The 23,036-nt window shown below is 38.5% G+C and overlaps 1 protein-coding gene across 3 annotated transcripts in view; it reads left to right on the top strand.

The window, feature by feature from the left end:
• Window positions 1-23,036, top strand: part of LOC117159472 (protein couch potato) — a 183,701-nt gene that overhangs the window by 144,656 nt on the left and 16,009 nt on the right. For all 3 annotated transcript variants that reach the window (XM_033339334.2, XM_033339339.2, XM_033339336.2), the window contains exons 6-7: window positions 13,264-13,397; window positions 19,458-19,666. In XM_033339334.2, coding sequence (XP_033195225.1) covers window positions 13,264-13,397; window positions 19,458-19,666 — 343 coding nt within the window. The remainder of the gene's footprint in view (window positions 1-13,263; window positions 13,398-19,457; window positions 19,667-23,036) is intronic.

Genomic DNA, 23,036 nt, shown 5'->3' on the forward strand with positions numbered 1-23,036 from the left:
TAACGTGCCGCACGCGTACCGAGCGAAAATTCAAAGTCGATTTTCTCGAAAACAAAGCCTCGAACGAAAAATTGTTATTCTATATTTTCGACTTCTTTTTTCGCGTAGAATCACCCCCTTTCCGCTTGTACCACCAGTTACCAACCACCCTGTATATTTCATAATTCCCTTGTGAATGACAAAATCTAAGAACTCGTTATGGAGCACTTTCGACGATTCGAAAGTTATTAGTTGTAAAAAAAGATAATAATATTTCGTGATTCGTCTAGAAATTGCTACGTAAAATTGTCGTAGCTGTATAATAGTATAAATATCGTGTAAAGTATTACCAATTACGGAATACTAGTGTTTATAAAAGATCGTGATAAGAAGTATTCCTTTTAAATTCTGTTTTCAATTACCAGTTTCTAAATACCAGTAACTTATTAAGTGGAATATTTCGATCAACCAAAAAATAGATTTATTCTCGCAACTTAGTAAGCGATCCCATGCGATTACTTATAAATAATTCGAAAATAAGATTAGAAGGAAAAGGAACTTGTCACTCCGTCGCTCTACTAATATTAGAATCTACAGTGGCAAAACGGTAAATTTTAAAACGTTAAATATCCCTTAACCCAGATGCTATTTTTAATATTTTCCAGATTAGTTTCGTTCTTTATTTGCAATTTATCTACGGAATCTACTTCGATAAAATTTTGATATTCGCTTGTTATCTCAACTGTAGAAATCGTGGAATGCCACGAAAAATCATGAAATTGACACAAAAATAATTTTACGTTACGTTAAATAATCAATTTTCTGGAAAATTTAATTGACGCGAATACCTCACATTTTAAATATATCAATAATATTATTTTGAGAAATGTCGTAAGACAAAAAATATTTAGGAAGATCTTGGTTAAATCGTACACTTAGTTAACAGGACGTTAAAACGTTCACCCAATATGCGTCTTCTTCGTACCAAGCCTCCGTTGCGTAATAATTCATCAAGCAATTGTATTAGGAAATTAGCAAGTTACTATTTACAGATTATAGACTTCTGTAATCTTTCATCGAATGGAGTAATCGTTTGCTTGAAAAATTATATTTGTTTTATTACCAAACTCGTTACCGTTGTATGAACGTATTTATTAGCATCGGCAATGTTTTAACTTGTGACTTGTAAAAGTTGCAGGATAATTTCTCAACTAGCGATATCAGTAAATTGACGAGTTACAAGTCGTAGTAACAGTAGGTTACAGGCTTTTCTTTCTTCGTTTTTCATCGAATAGAATAATCGCTTTACTCGTATAACCTGAAATCGTGAAATTTGTTACACCGTTGTATAAAAATATTTATTAACGGACTGTGGATTTTCACGCAAGCTCGTATTTTCGAGAACGTAACGAAGAAAATAGAACGTAGGTGGAAAATTGCTTCGTTCACCAAGTATCACAGAAACCGCTGACTATACTTCGAATATCTTATACATTTTTTCACATTACGCGCATCCTACGCAGCACTTTCGAATTTCCTATAAACGCGCAAAAGTGCGCGATCCGTTTATTAACGTCCGTGATCCGTAACTCGTAACTCGTAAAACTTCGCTAGTGAATAATAGCTGAATTTTTTACAAGAGCGTCCATGGGTGCAGAAGTAGCGCGAAACAAAGTTACCTGATCGAATCACGAGATAGGAAAAAAAAGTTGGTTAAATCGAACGCTTAAGAAGTTGCAGGAGAGGCTACTTGTGAATAAAACATGTCCGGTCGATCCGCGTATAGGAGACGCGGAGGCGCGAAAGCTATCGGAGAAAAAGAATCGGGCGAGCATCGAGACCTTGGCGGACTGTGCGTTGAATTATTGAGAGCGCCTCGGTAAAAATAGCGCGATTTCCGCGTGAAAAGTCGCAGCTACTTCGATTTCGAGCGTTATGCCGATAGGCGTGCGTCGAATTTCCCACGCAGAGCCGGCCGTGTACTCTCGTCGAGAACGTCGGCGAATTCTCCCCTTGGAAAACCCCCTTTCATCTCTCGATGAAAACGAAAAGACAGAGGAAGGATCCGGTTAAAGGAGTATCGACGGTGTAATTGAAACGTCAATTCCTGTAGCGTGCGCGTTTCGAAAATATCGAAGTGTGTTGGTAAGTGGCCGATATAAAAATCGCACCGAGAACATCCTTTTCTCTGCGCGGTGGGCGTCTGTGTGTTTCGCGCGGCGATCGAGCGCAAACAGATGGAAATAAGCGAGAAAAGAAAAAGTTACCTCGGACGATATGAGATGAGAATATAAAACCAGTGAAAAAATTCGATTACCGCTGATCGCGTCGAGGTAGCTTCTGTTTCGCAAATAGTTAAAGCTAGGTTTGTTTTCGATTCGATATCCTGGTTATTTGGTTATTGCTACGTTCGTGCCTTTAAATATAGAATTTGAATATCGTTGAGGGGAACGGCGATCTTAAGAATTTGGTTTCACATCGGTTACTTTGCGCGATAGTTTGACATTCTATTAGATATGTACACAGTCTGATTTTTGAGTTGCTATTTACCTCGTATTACAACTCGTCGTATCGCCGATCAACGGCGATCGCTTAAAATCGCCGTTGATCTTATGGAGACAAGATTAGCCGAATAATTTGGCAATAGTTTTTTGCGTCTAATTAGGCGTGGTCTCCTTCGCGTATACCCGTTCTTTCGTTGATTTTAGTTCAATTTCGATCGATACTCGGAGCACACCGACAGGTTTCTTATTTCCATCTCGAGCGAAAAGAGAAATTCGATCTGCTCAAAGAAACTAAAAGCTTAAATCTACGAAGCATCGGCCCATTCGTTGATGCGACTAACACAAAAATAGAAGTTAATCTCCATGAACCGAGAAAAAGAAACAATAGAGGTAAAGCGCTTTCTATTTTCCAATCCATATTTCTCTGGAGCATGGATGGAGGTGCGGAGATTATATATTATGTATCAAAATACTACATTGCTCTTCTTAATTGAAATTACCATTTCGAAACTGAAATAAGCTGAAACCTGCGTCGTTTCTTCTTCCTACGATTCAAAAATACTTCCTCGTTATTTCGTAACAAGCTGTACGATACAACTTCGTTCAAAGGTAAAAGATACGATTACAAGTTTCTTAAAAGGTATAAAACACGTGGAACTGTTGCGGATATCGACTACGATCCACGATCCAAGCGTTTTTCTTTCGTTAATTTGCTCGAACACGTTCGGTCTCTTTCTCGTGGCCATTGCGTCGTACGTCGAACAGCGACTTCGAACATTTCAACGCGTTATATCGAAAAATCGAAAAATGCTGCGTAAGATGTTTCGACTAATTAGAGCGGTGTGTCTACGAAGCTTCGTCGTTCGTCCGCATCCGAATCTATTTAAAAGTATCTTTTCTTACCGTAATTTTATTTTAGAATTCAAAGTTACTTTACACACGATATTATATCGCAATACGCTTTTAGATCCTGTTTTTACGTCGTGCGTGTATTATACGAAGAAGAGATGAAAACGAGTAATCGTCGCCCATACGCATGCACGTTCTTCGACGTTCGCTTAGCTGCGTCCGCGAATTTTTCCAAAAGCTGAGAAGCGATTTTTCGCGGTGATTGCACTGCTCGTAACCGCGAACGAGTAGAACAATTATACTCGGAACGTGCTCGGCCAGCCGTGTTAATAAACCGTGACTCATGCGAGAAACTCCTGCGTCGGAATGGCGGAAACTGGCTTAAGAATCGCGCGAGGAAAAACGTTCCTCGATCGTCGATATATACATCGAGCTACGTGGAAACGTGGGATCGATTAAACGGGCAGTCCCACGGGAGCCGAAGCTCGTCACGACCTCGTAAACCGTTATTGAAAATAATTGGTAATCCGTTTCGATTCGGCACGTCTGTGGTGGTATCTCGATCGAGGAACGTCTAAACGCTTCCGGAAAAAGTGTACTCTTTTCATTAACGCTTTTAACAGTCGTCGGAATAAGGAAACAAGTAGATGTAAATATATGGTAAAGAAAGTTTTGTCATGAAATTTTTGTTACGCGCGTACAGATAGATTTATTTTTACGTAACTATTAATGACTTTGACTACGTAATGTGTATACATATTATTATAAATTAGTTAAATTAGTACGATTTATAAATTAGTTGTTTATCGTAAATTTTCAATAGACGTAGCGTTTAATTTCTTTTACGTAATTTTTAAGAAGATTTATATTGCGCGCGCCATTTAATCTTCCTCGAATGGTTTTTAACCAAATTTGTATTACGCGTACAAATTAATTTCTCTCGGATACTTGGTAACAAAATTTTATAAAAAAATTGTCAAACGAGAGACGCATAAAATATCCCACTTGTCGCTGATTTACGGCGTATTTAATCTAAAAATCAACGGTGCGATTCGTTTTATAAATGCCACGCATTATACGTCGTCAAAAAATGGTACTGCAGTTTCGATCCGTTTTACGGCGAAGGAATACCGCCTTTGTAGAAAGTACCCCACACAACTCTTTCATTTGCATACTTTTGATATTTTTATGAATACGTTTATCCTACTACTCGGTGTCCTTTCGTTTCAATCTCTTAGAAAGTCGATTGTTTACTTTAACCGTGCCAGATAACCGGCACAACGTTCGAATTAAAGGTGCATGAGGCGAACAACTGGCAGTCGAAGAAAATAATTCTGTTTTACTCGATATTCGCAAGGATACGTGAATGCGGTTCTTCGTTACAAAAAGAAGATTTGCGTTAGAAGTGGAAAAATTGCGCGAAATTATGACCTAAATCTTGAACTTGTTCGGACCATGCGATAAACAAAGCAGTGGAAAAATTCCTTTTCTCCCTAAAAGACTCTGGCGTGATTATTGCAAGGAGTAACTATCGTACAAATCATCGGGAATAGAAAGTAAAACGACAGAAACTCGACGATACGAGTTCCTGCCAAAAATTTCGAACGATCTACAGTGAGATCCGTTATAACGTGCCGCACGCGTACCGAGCGAAAATTCAAAGTCGACTTTCTCGAAAACAAAGCCTCGAACGAAAAATTTGTATTCTATATTTTCAACTTCTTTTTTCGCGTAGAATCATCCCCTTTCCGCTTGTACCACCAGTTACCAACCACCCTGTATATATACATGCACACTCGTATTTTTCCCACGAAAACCCAGTTGGACTTTAATTCCAAATTTTACGAACCCAAAGGGGGAGCTTAGGAAGATTAAGAGGAAGCAAAGTTAAGTCAGACAATAATTTTCCACTGAAACTAAAATACTAATGAGCAAACCTATTAATAGTTAACACAGAGAGGGGAAAACCTGGCATTTTCACGCGCTGACAATTAACACCGTAAAATCAAACGGTAACGGATCTCGCTGAAGTTAAAACGATTCTTCCTAAATTTCTCAACTTTCCTATCTAGATACGTAATTATCGTTCAATTATTAATAACCTTAGTCGTTTGTCTCTGAGTTTATTCACCGCGCGAAAATTTCTTTGCAAATAGCACGGAATTCGCGATTTTTTAAATATCACGCTTCTAGTAAACTAAGGATACGTCGAACAGACTATATCGAGGTCGCGTCGTTGTTTATGTCGGTTATGTCGTTTAAAATCCAGCTGCGCAAGATTCTCGTGCATACGTGGATATCGAGCGAACCAACGACAACCTTCGACGTAGAACAGTTCACCTTGTGGCGTGCGAAAACTTACCCGACCGTGCATTTTTCGTGCGAGAACGTAGACGCGCGTTCGTCGCTGCATAAGTAATGCAACGCGTTATTGTTCGTACACGATAGGCAACGAAAACGCGATCGAAGCGATCGTGACCGATAATCGCGACAAATCGACACGATTTCGCGCTTATTATGGTCTGGCTACTTAGGGAACTGTTCCACCGTATAACGCGCTTTGCATTTTTTGGCATTTTTTACAACGAATCTGTATAAATCTTCGCGTAAACACTTTGTACGTGCGTTTATTCGTGTTTCGGTAACATTCGGTGGAATCCACGAACACACTTACTCGAAGGAACAAAGACTTTCCTTTCGTTTCGCGAAATTTCTGGCTATTTCGCGCGTAATTGAATCGAAGATACTCTTAATTTTAGGATCAAGTCGATTCTAAAGCGTGAGAGAATAAGAAGAAAAGCAATAAGTAAGACAAAGATGACGACACTTTGAAACTAGATTGTCAATTTCTTTAATTTTCCGTATTCTTCCTAGGATAAAAGATAATAAATAGGAAAATCTCTCGAGTTGATTCTTATAGGAGTTATAACGACGCGTGATCTAAGGATGCTCGTCGAATCGGACCTAATCGGACATATTCCTCTCGTAAGGAATTCTTTTTCAGTAGCCTCTTTTAGCAATCTCTTTTACAAAACGTTAAAATTTATATTCGTTGAAATAAATCGCATAGAGGAACGATTATCGTATGTACGCCACGAATAAGAAGGATCCGACAAACGGTAAACAATGAATTTTTGTTAAACGACGAATCTCTTTGAAACGTTCGTAATAACGTTCTTGGCATCTAAACCGTTTCGACTCGAGCGTAATAAATCCCATTTTGCCAATTCGTTCTATCGTTCCGCTTTACTCGCATTTTCCATTATATCGCCATCGTTTAACTACGTCGGGAAAAAAGTGATATCGTGTGTCGAACGATTCGACTGATTAAACGTAAAAGAGGGAAGAAGAGGAAGTAGTATAGAAAAAAGGGAGTTGGAGAAAAAAAGAAGAGAAGAGAAGAGAAGAGAACGAGGAAGATAGTTGCGTGGATTTAACTCGGTTCCTTTGCCTTTATTTCAACGCAAACGCGTAGCGAAGAGTTAGACCGGTTTTGCATTCCGTTGTACAAATGTTTTTCAAACACGACCGTTCGCGTTTCATACGTTTCGTCTTTGTGTCGCCGCACAGCTACGATGATATTAGATTCTCCGGTTTTTGATGAAACAAAGGTGTCTCGTAACCTCTATTCGCCTGTTCTCTGCTGCTTCTTCCACTCTAGATACCTTCAATACCGTCCGCGTTAACGAGCGCGTTAACTAAACATTTTATTTAACGTTGTTGGCTAGCGCGCGTGTCTATCGAGTCCCTGTGGAAAAATAACAAGCTACTCCTTCGCTCGATCGATTTTCTTCGTAATCACGATGCAGTAATCTAGCTTCTTTGACATTAAATTACGTCACTTGGCTGTTTTTTTCATTCTTTAATTTCGACAATAATCGTAATCCGGAGTAATTGTCCCTGGAAGCTTTTAATTTTGCGAATAAGGCTAGGAATTTTAATCTTATGTTTAGCGTTTATTTTACTAGCCTTTAGAATTATATAATATTCCTTGTTATTTATCGATATTCGTTGTTATATAATATTATATAAAATTGATACGATTATTATATAAAATAATATTATACGATAATAATCTTTAAAATCGATTCTATCGATCTTGTTCGTAATTGAGAGGTAGTAATATGTCGGTTCCTTGTTTTTACGTTACATCGTTTGGTTGTTTTTTAACGTTCGTGCCATGATTTTGATGGTAAGTGGAATCTGTGATAATCGTTTCCGCGAGTTTTCAATTTTACGTACGAAATGCGGAAATTTGATCTTTTTAACGTACTCGACGTTTATTTTTCTATGGTCGATAACATTTCCCAAGTTTTTAAAACGTTTATTCGGACAATTTTTAGATATTTATATTTTTAGATATTTTCTCTTCGAGATTTTAATTTTGCCAATGAAACGTGAAACCGTTCATAGCACCCGTAGAATGGAACAACAACAGACGTAATTACAGTACGAAAGCTAAGATCGATCGGAATATGAAATTATTAAAAAACGATATGTGTTATTACGATATTGAACGCCGATTTTTCATGGTCCGACGTTTCCAGTAATGGAATAATCTCCGTATACTTTGATAGTTTCGTGATTTCTCAGGTTCGCTTAGGTCCTCGCAGGTATCGTTAATCCTTCGATCTCGATTACGCGTCATATCCGACTAAAACTGTAAGTACCTGTCGCTAGTTTTAAATCGCGTAATTACAATACGCGTGGAGCACATAACGAAGCGTAAGACGCGGTAATTCCACGAATTTGATTCATTTTTTCGGTAAGTTCTTTCGACGTTTTTCGTCTGACCTTTAAGCATCCCTCGGTGCTTTGCGGCGATAAAAAGTTCGACGGCCTTTCGCGGTTGAATTACTCGAAAAACCGGTGAAAAGCGTACGGAGGAAAACAGCGTGGAGTAAGCACTCACGCTCGTCGGAACTTACGGGTTCGCCGTGGGAATCCGTGGGTCAGCCTAAAATCAATAAAGCGCAAGGTCCTGCCACGTACGAAAAGCCCCGTTGGCGTGTGGTAAAAACCGGTGCCAGTGCAGGTGTGACGTGCCTCTCAATTATTTACCGTTTTCCCACCTCTCGCTCTTTCTCCTTTCTACTCATCGAAAAATCATTTTTCCTCTTCTTCCCTTTCTTGTGTTCGTTACGCGTTATCAGTTGCCAAGGATTTTCTCGTAAGTGGAAAATTTATGAGAAAAATTTGAAAGGGTAGAGTTTCATTACCTTTTCTTGTACAAACGATGAATAGTATCGATGGTATAGATAAGAATAGACATCGAGGAAGTCGAAGGGATTGAAATTCTTAATTTCATTAGCAAAATTAAAAGCTCAGCAGCTATTATCGTCGCAGATCAGAATTATTATCGAAATTAGAAGATGGAAGTTGCAAGATAAGCAAATGGCGTACACAGAGAAAAATTCTTGTATCGGAAATTCAGGTTAACCGAATGCGCAATTATTGTTCCCAATAAATATATAATCGTAATAAATATAACTGGATGTAACTCGAAACTTTGGAACATTCGCGAATTCTTGCCGAAGAACCGTTGCGCGTTCGTGGAAAGAGTAGATTATAAAAGAAATTCCGCGAAAAATTAGTTATTCCCCCAGGTGGCAGGAAAATCACTAATTACAAAGCACGATGCAGCCAGGTTGAACCACGCGCATCTCCATCGTCCGATCGCGACGCAGCGTTATACAAAGACGATGCTTTTTTGCGAGGCGCTGGCCATCCTAGATACGCCATCTTTCTTGGAACAGAAACGCGGCTACTATTAAAAATGCATAAAAGTAGCTCGTTAACAGGCCAGACTCTCTAACGATACGTAATTAGCAGATTATCAAAATCATTAACATTCAGCCGCGAGATTTAATGGATCTTAATAAGGAGAGAATTTAAAAGAAAATTAGTCGAACTTCGAAGGGACGATTACTATTGTCTGCCGGCGTATAGAAAGATTATCTCTTATCCGATCTGATAAGAAAAAAAAAAATGGAAGGAAATTGTTCCAAGGAATTTTTCTATGTAATCTAACGATGAAATACTCGGGCTACGACGGTAATCTCGCATCGCTTTACATCCAAAATTACTCCACCTAAAATCGTATTCCACGAATCCAACTATCGCCACGTAACGAATAATCGCACTTGCGAGAATTTCTCCTACTCCGTCATCGCTTCGCGGCTCTACTTTCCAAGCATTCGTACCGAACTTTCTAGAAAATCGCGAATCGGTCATCGTCGGTGAACATTTATCGTTAAACCGCGAGCAGCCACAAGTATCAGTCTGTTATCAGCAACCACCTACCATCTCCATAAATCATCCCGATAAAAATCACGTTTCGTGAAATTCTTAAGCCACTCGTCGAACAAAAACGCTGAAACGCGCAGCTCGAGAAACAAGAAAACGTCTCTGAACTTTTTCGCTCGTGATTCGTGGCCAGCAACAGAACGATTAATTATAAAGTTCGATGCTGCCAGGTTGCTCTAGATCTTAGCTCGCGATACAACGTTTTCTGCAACGTTGTATGAAAAGAGCGGCGGTTGTTGCGCAACCGTGGCCACTCTGTGCGATCTTTCTGGAATAATTGCCTGTTCGTGACGTATCGTCGGTCATGAGAAACAAACGGTTCCGTGGAAGCCGCTGCACGCCGATTTTCATCGATTTTGCCACGGGACGGCTAGACACTGCCTGCTCGGTGTAGCCGCGAATACAATACTTACGTGTGCAAGTGTCGAGCACTTCCGGTTCGCCGAGGGTAAAGAAGAGGCGAGAGCCTCAAAGGGGAGCCGAACGGTTCCGTGGCAAACGACCAACCCTAGAAATCCTCCTCGCGTTACGCGAAAGGTCTTTATACTTTTTTTCTTACTTGGAGGGTTTGGAAATAAAGATCTTGAGTAAGAGAATCGGAGATTTGTGGTTTTTCAGATGATGAATTAACCTTAACGTTAGTTGTACGTAACGTTAGTCGATCTAAACTGAAAGAAGAGATTACGATAAATAAATAAAAGGATCAATTAAAAGTTTCTATGAGTTAATATGTACTAGTTAATTAAGTTCAAGTACATCGAGTTTCGTATCGTTTGGTAGCACTTTCACGCGGCTACAAAATTTTAATACTACGAAATTGAAACGTAGAACCTGACAAAAAGGACGCTCCGTTGGAGAATAAGATAACGTAGAAATACGTTTTCTAGCCGCTATAAATATTCGAACTTTTAAGTCACGGAAACGATAGAGAAACTCGCATATGCGTCTACTCGTATCACTTTTTCACTGAATCTTTCGATCGCTTGTAAAAATTGTTGGCGAAAGAGATTAAGAAGAGCGAAAATTTGTAGTTTTCGAGATTATGAAGTAAAAAGTTCGAAGGAGAATGCGATACGAATATGAAAATCTTTAAATCGTGGCAACGATATAACGCGTGTACTTGTACCTCTCTCTCTCCTTAAATCCTTTTATTGTTTATAAAAGTGGTCTATGAAAGAAGTTGGGACTCTACTACCATACTATACTACTTTCGATATCGTAAGAAGAAAAATAAATTTTTAATAAAGCACGAAAGATCGTATAGCGTCGGCGAGTCATCAAAGACGCGTAATTGTTACTCGTTAGGATATAAAATTTATCTCCCGCGATTTTCGCATCGCATCCACTCGAGATGATCGCGCGATCGCTTTAAATTGCTATTATTATTATTATCGTTAATTACGCTGTTCGTTATATCGTGATAACGTAACGTACAATCGCGTAAAGTGTTTGTTACATGAAAAATTCGAATAAAATTGGAATTGGGAGACACGCGCGGTACGATAGTCAGTTCTTCGTCAACTGGTAGTTCGAGTATATTTTACGAATATTTCGTGTCTCGAGTCAGGACATAGTCAGACAAATGTACGAATTCGTCGAATTCTGTAATAATTGTTTACTTAGCGTGCAATACTTTATCAAATCATTGTGATAGCGGTACGAAACGTTATATACATTCCGTTAAAACAAAACTCCTGACTCGATAAAAAATTCAAATGGCATTCGTTTTATTATTATTACTTTCTCGCGTAACATTTTTCTGATATAACAAACAGTTTACGAATAAAACTTCGAACGAACGAGTTAGGCGAATCGATGCCATTCCCAAAACGAAATGTAGCAAAATTCGACGACTGGTATTCGGTACAGTCGATCACCGTTTCTAAATCTTTTCCGACTCGTGATTCCAAGAAATTCATATTTCTTGCCTACCAGTGATTACGTTCGATGATTGCGTCGTTTTATTACTATCCAATCTACTAATAATCTTGATATCTATAGCGGCGTAGAAACTTACGACCGATCTAATTACGCGTCGTACAAATACGTAGACAAGAAGAAAGTAGGTGGAAAGAAATATTAAATAAAACATGGTATAATGACAGTAATGGCATTTATGAATAATTATCAACGTGATTTCTTATTTCTCCCCTTTTCTTTTCTTTTCTTTTCTTTTCTTTTCTTTTCTTTTCTTTTCTTTTCTTTTCTTTTTTAATTAAAACGTAAACCTGGACGACGAACGATTACGCTCCACTACGTACACAATCGTATTGTGTCACGTTGTCCATTAGATACGTATGCGAATAGGAATGTTTTGATTGGCTACAATTGGAATTGTTTCGCGATAATGATTCGAATTGCGTATAGCATAGTGGTACTTCGATTGATTTGCGATTCAAAGGTTTTCATTCAACTAGAGAGCATTGGTTAACATGGTCGTGGAACAATGTGCTTATCGATCGAGCAAAAAGGTAATTGCCTAGTTTTCTAAATTTGATCATCTTTCGCGAGAATTAATGCGAAACTTATCAGTTTGAAATTTTAAGCAGAAGTATTCGATAAAATTATTAATTAATGCAATTTTTCGTTATTCGTCGATGTAACTCTTCGTACAATTCAATTCAATTCCAAATTCGAGATGATGAAATTATCGCAAACTAAAATTAGTTTAATTAGAACTTAAACGGTATCGTGAAAAATATTCCTCGTAAAGGAGAACAATATCGATCGGAAAAGTACGAAGAAATTAACGCGATACGCGTTTGTTCTAACGCGTTCTAACATGTTTGATCTGTACAAGACAATACCTTGAACTACTCCGTCAAAACGATACAAACAGATCGATAAAGACTGGCAATCCTTTTCATCAAGAATAAACTACACGCCGAATAAATTACTCGTTGAACCGTGAACTATCAAGAAAAACACGATCAAGTAACATTTGAGCGTATTTTAAAGATTCAGAGGAAATATATTATCATCGAAATCGCGAGATATTGTAATCGTATAATTTTACATAACATTTCCAACTTTTTTACAATTAAAATCAAATTACACATAAATTATATTCGCGATTATAACGTCGCTCATTCGAGCCAATTACTGTCATTAATAATACGTCTCGTTATCGATGGAAAAGTAATACTACCTCGTTTTTCCATCCATCTCTACTTAAAATCCATACCTCTCTATAAAATTTGATTACACGATGTATTTCGATATTAGACAGCGTGCATTTGAACCTGCATATTTCTACAAAAATTAAAAAAAAATTCAAGATTTAGACGACCAGACTTTTCCATTACAACTTGTTACAAATGAAATTTCCGTTCTCTCGTCGATCGTCGGTCGCGATATTTTGCCAAAGCAAAAGTTTCATCGTCCGTATTACTTTTCCTCCAAATCTCTCACTTACGTATATCTATCTACCTGCGAGTTTCTACGCCGCTTCGTCGAAAGAAAGAGAAAAGACGAAACTCTGGCGAACATTGAGAAAATAACGAAGATAAAGTATCTCTGTTCTATATACGTATTTGAATTATTGGAAAGCACGTTGTCGTCGATCGTTCCATTCGGAACGTTTAGTTGTCTAAGAGACGATTTCTAACTGTGTATTCTATTACAGACCTAGGGAGCCCATTCTTCCCTGGTGGTCCTGAATTGTGGCACCATCCACTGGCATACTCGACCGCTGGCGAATTACCCGGCACGCTGCAACACGCGACGCTGGTGCATCCGGCGTTACATCCTCAGGTCCCCGTACGTTCCTATCTTTGACTATCTGCAGACAAAGCTCTGGAGCCGCCGACGAGCGCCCCGATGCACGTTAGTGATACATGATCGTTATACTCGATTATTATACGATACATCTAGCAGGTAGACACGCACGCAGAGTGAACGCCAAGAACCAGCGTACCACGGCTCGACCTGGTTCGAACGACGGGGTAACGTGTTCGAATACGGTCCGTCCAGAACAACGTATTTTACGTATCGTAGATTAAATTCCGCAGTCACGCGCACAGAGTCGATTAAATGCAATTAACTAGATTTTAACGATCAACGCTCGCAACTCGATTCTATCGATTATCTTTATTTTCTTTCACAGTGTCATTCTCCGTATAGAATTCGAACAACTTGTAATCCATTCGTCTTACTTTATCTAACCACTAGCCAAATTAGACGTATCGTTCGTCGATACGTTCGAAAACACGAATGACGAAAAGTCTTAAAAACCGACAATAATTGGCTACGTTGGTGTTTGAAAGAACGTGACGACATCTAAAACGTAACAGAGTATTCGAACAAATTACCCCAAAAGTTACACAAACTCGTACAACAACTCAAAGCGAAATTACTCTATGTAGATATCGCACAAACCCTGCAAAGAGGACCGTCTAAATGTCAAAGACGGAAACACGGCGTCTTTTTCAGCTTAAATGAAAGACGAATACGGCGAAAGAATCGCTCGTGCCGCTTGTTACTCGATCGCGAGCGTGACGATATCGATTTTAAGACCTCTAGACTTTCCTTGCAAGTAAAGCTCGCGGAAGTTAATTACGGCCGCGGGTTAATTATCGCGACTATTAAATCCCGTCGTAAATAAGAAGAAATTATTTCTTCCTTCTGTTCGTTCTCGTTTCTTTCTGCTTCCCGTTCTTTGTTTCCCGTGTATCGCGAAATTTTCAGGCAGGCACCGTGTCTGGCTGATTTCTCAACGGCAAGTAAGAACGATGCTGGTACAACCGGGTACGAATTGGGGAAACGGCCAGCACCTATTGATTTTTAATATCGCCTAGTTCTGTACCAGGTTCACGCGGGTACCTATCACGCACCATCGCCAAACCGTATCGAACAGCTTTTCTTCGTCGGCTACCGTGACAACGTGGAAAAATATCAGTCAAAAACATCAACAACATGAACAACAACAACAACAAATATATGCTTTTGACTGATAGAACGAAAAATTCGTCCGATCGAGAAATGTTTGTCCGTAGCGAAAAAAAAACTGGGGAAAAAAGGATTTGAAAGTGGAGTGACTGTGCCCCTGGTCAAAATAAATTAAAGGTCGTTGAAAACGTTTTAAGCGGGCTACGATCGTTCGGTGGACCGTCGTGTATCGTGGCAATTTTTATTTCGACTTGTTTTTTTCTTTTGTTTTTTAAACAGAACCGAAAATAGGCCGATTCCGCGTGTCGAAATAAATCGAATGGTGAAAGCAGGTTTGATTAAAGAGAAAAAAGGTTTTTCGAACGAGATGCTTCCAGATACATTCGTTTGGATGTAACAGAAATCGCAAACGGTATACGGCGTTAGTCGCGGAAACGTGTCGAACATGACGACTCCAGTGGAAATGATAGAGATAATTTTAATTTGTTGTTTCTTATGCCCCTTCTTCCTTTCTTTCTTCTTAGTTGTAGATCGAAGACCGATCGAAAAGACCGATCAATGATTAACGATTGATTGATAAATAAGCGATTGCCAATCGAGGAATTTGTATTGTACGTAGAATACATTTAGTAATTTGGAATCGTGTTTCAAAAACAGTTGATAATTTAATCGTTTGAAAGATAAGGGCAATTTTTAGATCCAATATCGTTACTTTACGGCGTCTAAATATTTTGTCGGTGGCAACTAAAACTAGAATGTCATTGTTTATTAACCACCTAAATAACTGGATATTGATTTTCTTGATAAAACTGTTTCGCGGTATTCCTCCTCTTTCTTTTGCTCTTCGTTCGACGTTGCAAATGTGAAAGTCAGGTATCTTACACCACCGTCATATTTCGTTATTCAACGGAAGTTTTACGTTTGATATCGAACGTGGGTCGAGTCAATGACGCGCCCACGCGGCACAGAACCTGATAATTGACAAATCCGCTATCATTTCGATCGACTAATTGCCAAATAATTGCACGTGGAAAAAAGTTTTTCCGTTAAAGCATCCAACGGAAACATCGTATTTCCTATTGTTTCACGATTATCAGTTCGATTATTTACTACCTAAACGATAGAGCGGATTTCAGTGAGATTGGCAACGTAATTAAAGAACTTCAGAGCGTAAAGGAAAGAAAGGGGATCGTATTAAAGAGACGACGCTTGAAAACTGTTTAACTTTTCACTGAATTAATAAAGACGGACGGTTGACGTTCAGTTTTATAGGCGGTAACATTAAACGAATAAATATTGACGTTTATTTAATTCTATAATACGAGAGAGAAGCATCTCGGGTTCGACCTGAAACGGCCGTTTCAACCGCTTGTAAATACCACTATTTTCCTCGGTCGAAATAAAAATGTTCCACGGAATCCGCTTGACGTGATAACGAGGCGAAAGCTCGGCTAAATAGAGAATATTTCACTCGCGAACTTTTTGCGTTCTGCTTTCAGAAGAGTTCCTATAGTGACTCGAGATTTTCCTAATTCCGTTTCTGTTCGTGACATCGTTGAAAAAAAAAAAGCTGGTCGGGGAAATTTGCATTAAAAAGAAAAATTCCTTTCGAATCGAAATATTATTCGTTATTATCTGGGAATAAAAAAAATATACTTTCCTGCTCGACGAGTGTCCATTGAAAGAACTTCTTTGTATTCGTTGTTATCGTTGGGGAAAAAAACGCTGGAAAATATTTATGTAAAAATTCCTTTCGAAGCGGAAACTATTCATCGCGGTTTATCGATACAAATACTCTCGTCTTCGATAAGTTTCTATTCAAAATCCTTCTTCCTTTGATTTATTTTACAATAATAACGTTCGCCGCAGTGTTAAGACGCGCTCGAAGATATTTGCATAATAATTTGATTCGAGGTGGAGGCTATTCATCGCGATTTACGAATAAAGATACTTTCGTTTTTAATAAGTTTCATACCGTGGACAAAATTATCATCATTTACGAATAAAAGTACTTTTTGTTCGGGATTTCACTTTTTGGTTCGCGATATGTTTCGGCGTAAAGAAAATCGAGGCAGGTCGAGCAGTCGATTTTGCAACGCTCGACAAAAGAAAACGCAGCAACGATGCAGCAATACAGGATTTCCGAAACAAGTAGCGCAATACATAATTACACGGGCATTATGGTAACAACGATATGTTACGACGTGAAATTGCGAATTGATTGCGCGACACGGTACGCTCTAGCAAGAATTTCCGCAGCACGTCTTGCTCGAATTCAAATATCTCAAACATTTTTTGCACAATACGCATTGTAGTCCTGTACTAAAATTCAAGAATATCCGCCTGAAGAATTTGGATTAGTCGAATTATCCTAATAAACGGTCAAATTATTTCAATGATTCTATTCCATCCTAACAAAGAGTTCAACCGTTCCAGCAGTTATGTACATTGCAAGTATCTCTACGATTTTTAATCTGCCATAAATGGGTAAAGATGCACCGTCGTCTCTGCCTCGAGTAAGGAAATAACCAGATAGTTTTGGATAGTATTTTTTACGAGAGATAACTTTTCGGAAAATAATTGGACTTGAAATTACAAAGTGGTTATGGACTCGCGCGTTTCTGAATAAAAAGTAATCCGGCTGACCGCCGAGATTATTTCTCGGTTATTCGATCGTTAATCGCGAAGCCGCTTCTTGTAACGTTGCTGCAAATTATGCTGCATTCGTATTTAACACGGTTCTTGCGTTAATTAATCCACGCTCGGTAACTCGGTCATGGACTTTAGTTTCAGTGGTACAGGCCTGCGTTGTTTCGTCGATTACATCTAAATTGTACGTAAATCACGAAGTATTAGGCGATATTAATGTCATTCGTTGTTTACACATAAGTACACCGTGTTACCGCGTCAGGGATTCTTCTTGAAAAGAAAAAAATATTGTAAGAAAAATGCGAGAGTAATTTGAAGAAAAAAGAAAGTAGAAATAGACTTGGTTCGTTTTTGTGGACGTTTAGATAGGTCGAAGAGTAGATGTGGTTAAATAAGGCATGAAACGTAAAACGAAGCTCGTGAACGCCTCTGTTACTTTTGGGAATATGAAAGCGCGAAACTCGAATAATCGACTATGTACTTTGACATTTTTTTGAAATCAAGTTATACGGTTATTCTTGCGTTCTTAAGATCGTTAACTGCGATTAACCTTTTCTAATTGATTTAGACGCGACCTAAATATGGTTCGAACACAACTGAGATCTGAACGAAGAATGCGAAACGTATAATACTACGATCGATACAACGTCACTGTAAATTTCACCATTTTAAAATCAAAATGGAAAATAGAACTCATTTTGTATGGAAATTCTCTTATCCCTTTGTACGGAATAAACGGTTGCTTTCAATTTCCTAGGAAATTTTTCTGTATCTCCAAACGTGCCAAATAAAGTCTTTGATCTCCAATCTCTAACAAATTTTCGTATCTTTCAACTAAATATGTAATTTTTCTCAATTTGTCTCAGCCACTGCAAACGTCGTAACGGGTACTTTGAACTTTTCGCATACTTTTGGACATCACGCGTACTTTGTCCTGCATCCTTAAATCTCACAAAAATGTATAAACATTCGTAATCTAACGATAAATAAGTATAAGTAGAGTAGAATTGCATTTATTGGAACGAATTTTTAATTAATACCTGACTAACTAAACCGTTCTCGATTGCGATCGTCGATCTGAACGCGAGTTTCAGTTGTTCGAAGGAAAAATGCTTGGTTGCGTGAAAAATTAATGAACCGCTATTGTATAAACTGCTTATCCCCCAGGAAACTTCAGGTAAATGGAATTCTACCGTGCAGGAATCTAGTATTCAATAAATATAAATAGGAACCTAGCTACTACTGCAAAAACCGAGTCTATTTCTTAGCAATAACGCCAAAATGGAGATCGTTACATACAGAGTGTCTAATCTAACTCGTAATTATTCTCCTATTTGTGATGATACAAGAGAGTGAAATATAAATCTTCAAATTCGACAAAGCGACACAAGAAATTATCTAAACTATTTTGGACGTGTTAAAAAACTGTAATCTCGCGTTTCGGCAATGCCGTATCGATGGTAGCGTTATGAACAATTATTTATTATTATTACATTGGATAACGTTTGATAACGTTAAATTTTCAAGTAAATGTATCGGTAACGGATAGTGCGAAAAACGTGAGTTTCTAGTGTTTCGAAAACGTCTGAATGTAAGCTACAAGAATACGTAATAAAAAATGGAGGTCCGTTTCAAAATTCTAACGTCACCTTTACAGAACATTTTAAGATCATCGCAGCATCGAGTAGATAAAAACGCAGTACGTCCTCGATACCACGCAACTCCTCTCTGAAACATACTTAGTATCATCGCAAATAGGAGAGTAATTAAACCATTAAAAACCGAACATTAGTTCATCGTAATTAATAGATACTTTAGCTTCCTGCAATTTCATAAAATTTTTAAGTCTAAATGGAAGCGATGTGAAAGATATTAGTCGAATTCTCTGGAATTTCCTCTCAGATGCAGGATATTGAAAAATATACAAAAATTCGACGATGCAAATTAATTGAAAAAGGGATCGATGAAACGTAGCGTAGATGCAACGTTGGTGATTGATGATTGAATGGGACACCCTGTATATATAGATCGAGGTACCTGTACGTAAAGATATATATAGAGGAAGAAAGTAATAGTAAATAAATATAAGAATCTAATAAATAGAGGGGACGAAACGATAAAATTACAATGATGCGAGTAAATATAACGTGCACGAAAACGTTCATATTCCCAAGTAACAGAGTCGTTCACCGAGCCAGAGCTACACACGAATGCCCAACATCGAGTCGAATCGAGTCGAAGATCGCGAATAACGCTGAAAAATTTGTGTTTTTCTTTTTCCAGGCGCCCATGTCTCTGCCGCATCCTACGACGCTGACGTCGATACACGCGTCGCTGCCCCATTTCCTACCTTCGCCGGCACTGGCATCGCCGGTAGGTTCACCCTCGTCCCAGCCGAACATAGCAGTGAGCAACGCGCCCTGTTCCACCTTGTTCGTGGCGAACCTCGGCCAGTTCGTGTCCGAGCACGAGCTCAAGGACATCTTCAGCAGGTTAGAAATACGCACCATCGTTCGCAACCCCTTTATTTCCATCTTTACAGCTATCGAGCCGAACAAAAATTGTCCGTTCGACTCTTTTTATTATGCGTCAAGCGTCGCGTGCTGTGCATACACGCGTACCTCTGTCTCCGTATATTTCCAGCGTACGATCCTTATTTTCTCGAGGCTTTAGAAAAGTTTCGTGAAACTCAACCGCGAGACAGACTCGCGGTCGCTGTTTATAAGAATAGCAAACAGACTCGAAGGACTCCAAATTGTGACCGGGGTATGTGTTGCACGGATATCGAGAAGTTTGGACATGAGATCGGTAGTGTCTGTATTGTAAAACCAAACTATCGATGCTTTAGGGTTATCGATCGAGAGAGTTAAAAGATTGAAATTTATATAAATAGATAGAAATGTACACATAGGTAGGTTCATAGATAGTTAGGTTGAAATTTATTGATCGATCGATATTTATTGATTAAGATAGTAAATGAAATATATAATTGGTCAGAGGATTGGGAATAAGTAAATAATTGATTTGGGTTGTAAATGAAATTGTAGGGTGTGCAGATTTAGAATAAATAATTATAAGCAAATTCATCGAGTGAGATTATAGATAAAATAATTGGTCGAACGATTGGAAATAAATAATTCGTTTGGATTATAAATGAAATTGTGGGTTACGTAGATTTAGAAAAGTATGAGATTTCAATTGTCCATGTTAGGCTTGTTACAGAAAAAATTTGTTACGAGAGTTCTACCAGTTTCAAGTTTCTCGGCTTTTCTAGACCAATTACGCCTAAATGATCGATACTCTAAGCAAATAAAATAATCTCTAAAAAGAAGGGGAAATATCAAATCACCGGAATTTACAATCGGTGCTCAAGATATAATTTCTTACTATACAAATATACCTGATTTTCAAACTACATTATCTTTCCTATAGAGTGGAATAATAAACATTTATCGGAGTAGATTGCAAATTATTCTACCTGACGTGGTATTTAATATTAAGAACTTTTTACACGATACTATAATTTTTAACATTTTTAGCGTGGAAATATTATTACCAATATTTGTGGTCAATAATAATTCTATACAAATTTTTGTAGTTAGAGAAGCAAAAAAATTCCTACGCTGATACAATTCTACGGTAAATCTACGAATTTTACGAATTTAGCATCCTGACAGGGTAACGCCGATCTTCGATCGCGAACGATTTCACGAGAAAAGCTCAGACGCGTGTAAAATTTGTGTTTATACGATTGGTCTTCCGGATTTAATCAGGTAGAAGAAACTTGTACCGGTAACGAAAACGAGAACAGAAAAAGTCCAACAATAGCTGGTGGAAGTTGCGTAGATTAAAATAATGACTTCTCGAACAAATTCCTCCTCCAAAAACGAAATCAGAGACGCGGTCCGCTAAAATTGACTCTACGCCACGTGCGCTAATTGACACGCGACACTTTTATCGCGACACGCGTTACACCTCGTAAATTACGTTTCGAGAACGCGTGGTTGGGGCAGACAGAATTAAATATTCAATTTCACAACTTCGAATAGAATAATTCTCGCGCCAGACCATCTGCGGATGTAGAAAATTTTATAACTCGAATTTGGATAATCATTTTGTAGAAAAAGATGAATTAAAATTGTACGAAACGTTTGTAGAAAGTGCGATTGTATTTTATAAGAAGCTTCGATTAGAAAACATTGATTTCGTCTTTAAAACTGGGTGTGGTTTGACTTTAGATTCGAAAAATTTGTAATTGTAGATTTAATAACGTATGTAAATAAGAATCTTATTTTTACTATTTCAAGCCTAGATATAGTATTAAATATAATCATTGACTACACGCGCGACGATATAACGTTTGTAAAATACAAAATAAAGTTCACAGATCAAAGAAAGATTGAGGCGATAGAAACGATAAAAAAGATATCGATTCGTACTTGGAAAAATGATTATTCTAGCTATTATTCGAAAATTATTTGCAATATAAAAATCGCGTATCTCGAGTGTTAAAAAAAAAATAAATAAAATATTTAATACCCGTAGGAATATATCCAGCTTCGATCCAGCGTTATCCAGTGGTCTCTCTATCGTGCATAATCTCGAAAGCGTGCGACGAGATTTATTAGACCGAGTCAAATCAGTCAAACAACCACGCCATGCTTCGTTGATTTTCAAAGTCTTTCTGTTCAAAATAGAAGCTCCATAAACGACACGCTCATCCTACAATTTTAATTCGTATCTTTGCTTTCAAGCTCGCGTGAAGATTAATTTTTTCAAGTTTACTAAAATTTTCAATTATTACGTTGAATATTCGGCGCATATTACAAGAAGAAACTTTGAAATTGAACGGAAAAAATTGATGCTAATCGTGAAATGTATTTCGATGTTCGACTCGTAGTTTTCTGTGTACAGATGCATGTACGGATACGAGAGCAAATAGTCTCGAAGTATGTTATCTCCGGCGGACATTACGCTTCGCGGTCGCGTAGCAAATTATTTTTGCCTGCCCCGTCATGCGGAACCTTCCCACGACACCGAGTACACGCGTTCGACCGCGTGTTAGATCGCGACTGCTTGCATCCGGGAAATTCTTTCCATATTTCTCCAGTAAACAGTCAACGTCATTTAGAATAATCGATAATTCATTAGTCGCGACCGTTTCTATTTAGGGAACACGGAAAGAAATTTATAGAAATTTCGTGGTACGATCATAGTAAAAGGACCGTAGTACGCGTCGACGAATATTTCGAATGGACTGCATCTGGCGCATCATCCACTTCGAACGGTTTAACGGGAAACAAACTAACACCGAGTTTCTCCGCGAGAAACAATCGGATTAACGAAAATCTGCCCAAACGGAGAAACGTAAACATCGTCCGAGCGTATGCAAACGCGTTTAATCAACTCGCGCAGCTATTTGCGAATTCATACGCGCAAACCGGAGATTCGCGGATATAACGAGATTCTGCGTGTTAATTATGCAAAACGCGGAGGCAGCGCTCTTCTTATCTTTCTCGCTCTTTTCCTTCGACGTAGCGCGTTTGACCTCGATAAACCGCTCGATTTCGCTGGTCTCCGCCCGCGTTCTTTAACGATCGACGACTCGTTTCGGGGAGAAGGAAAGACCGAAGGAGGGAAAACGGGAGAATCGATGTCGATTTAACCTCGGAAGAAGAAAGCATCGAAAAAGAAAAGCGAGAAAAAACTGGCGCGCCGAGAGACGCGGTTCGACTCGCGATTTCTATGCTTGTCGGCTATTTCGGCGCCGATGCGAAAGAGGAAATCGATACGGAACACGTTGCGTCAGATACGGACGACTGACGTCATATCCAGTTCATTCATCGCGATACAAGAACCGTT

This window comes from Bombus vancouverensis, chromosome 1, assembly GCF_051014615.1.
Source record: "Bombus vancouverensis nearcticus chromosome 1, iyBomVanc1_principal, whole genome shotgun sequence".
Classification (NCBI taxonomy): Eukaryota; Metazoa; Arthropoda; class Insecta; order Hymenoptera; family Apidae; genus Bombus; species Bombus vancouverensis.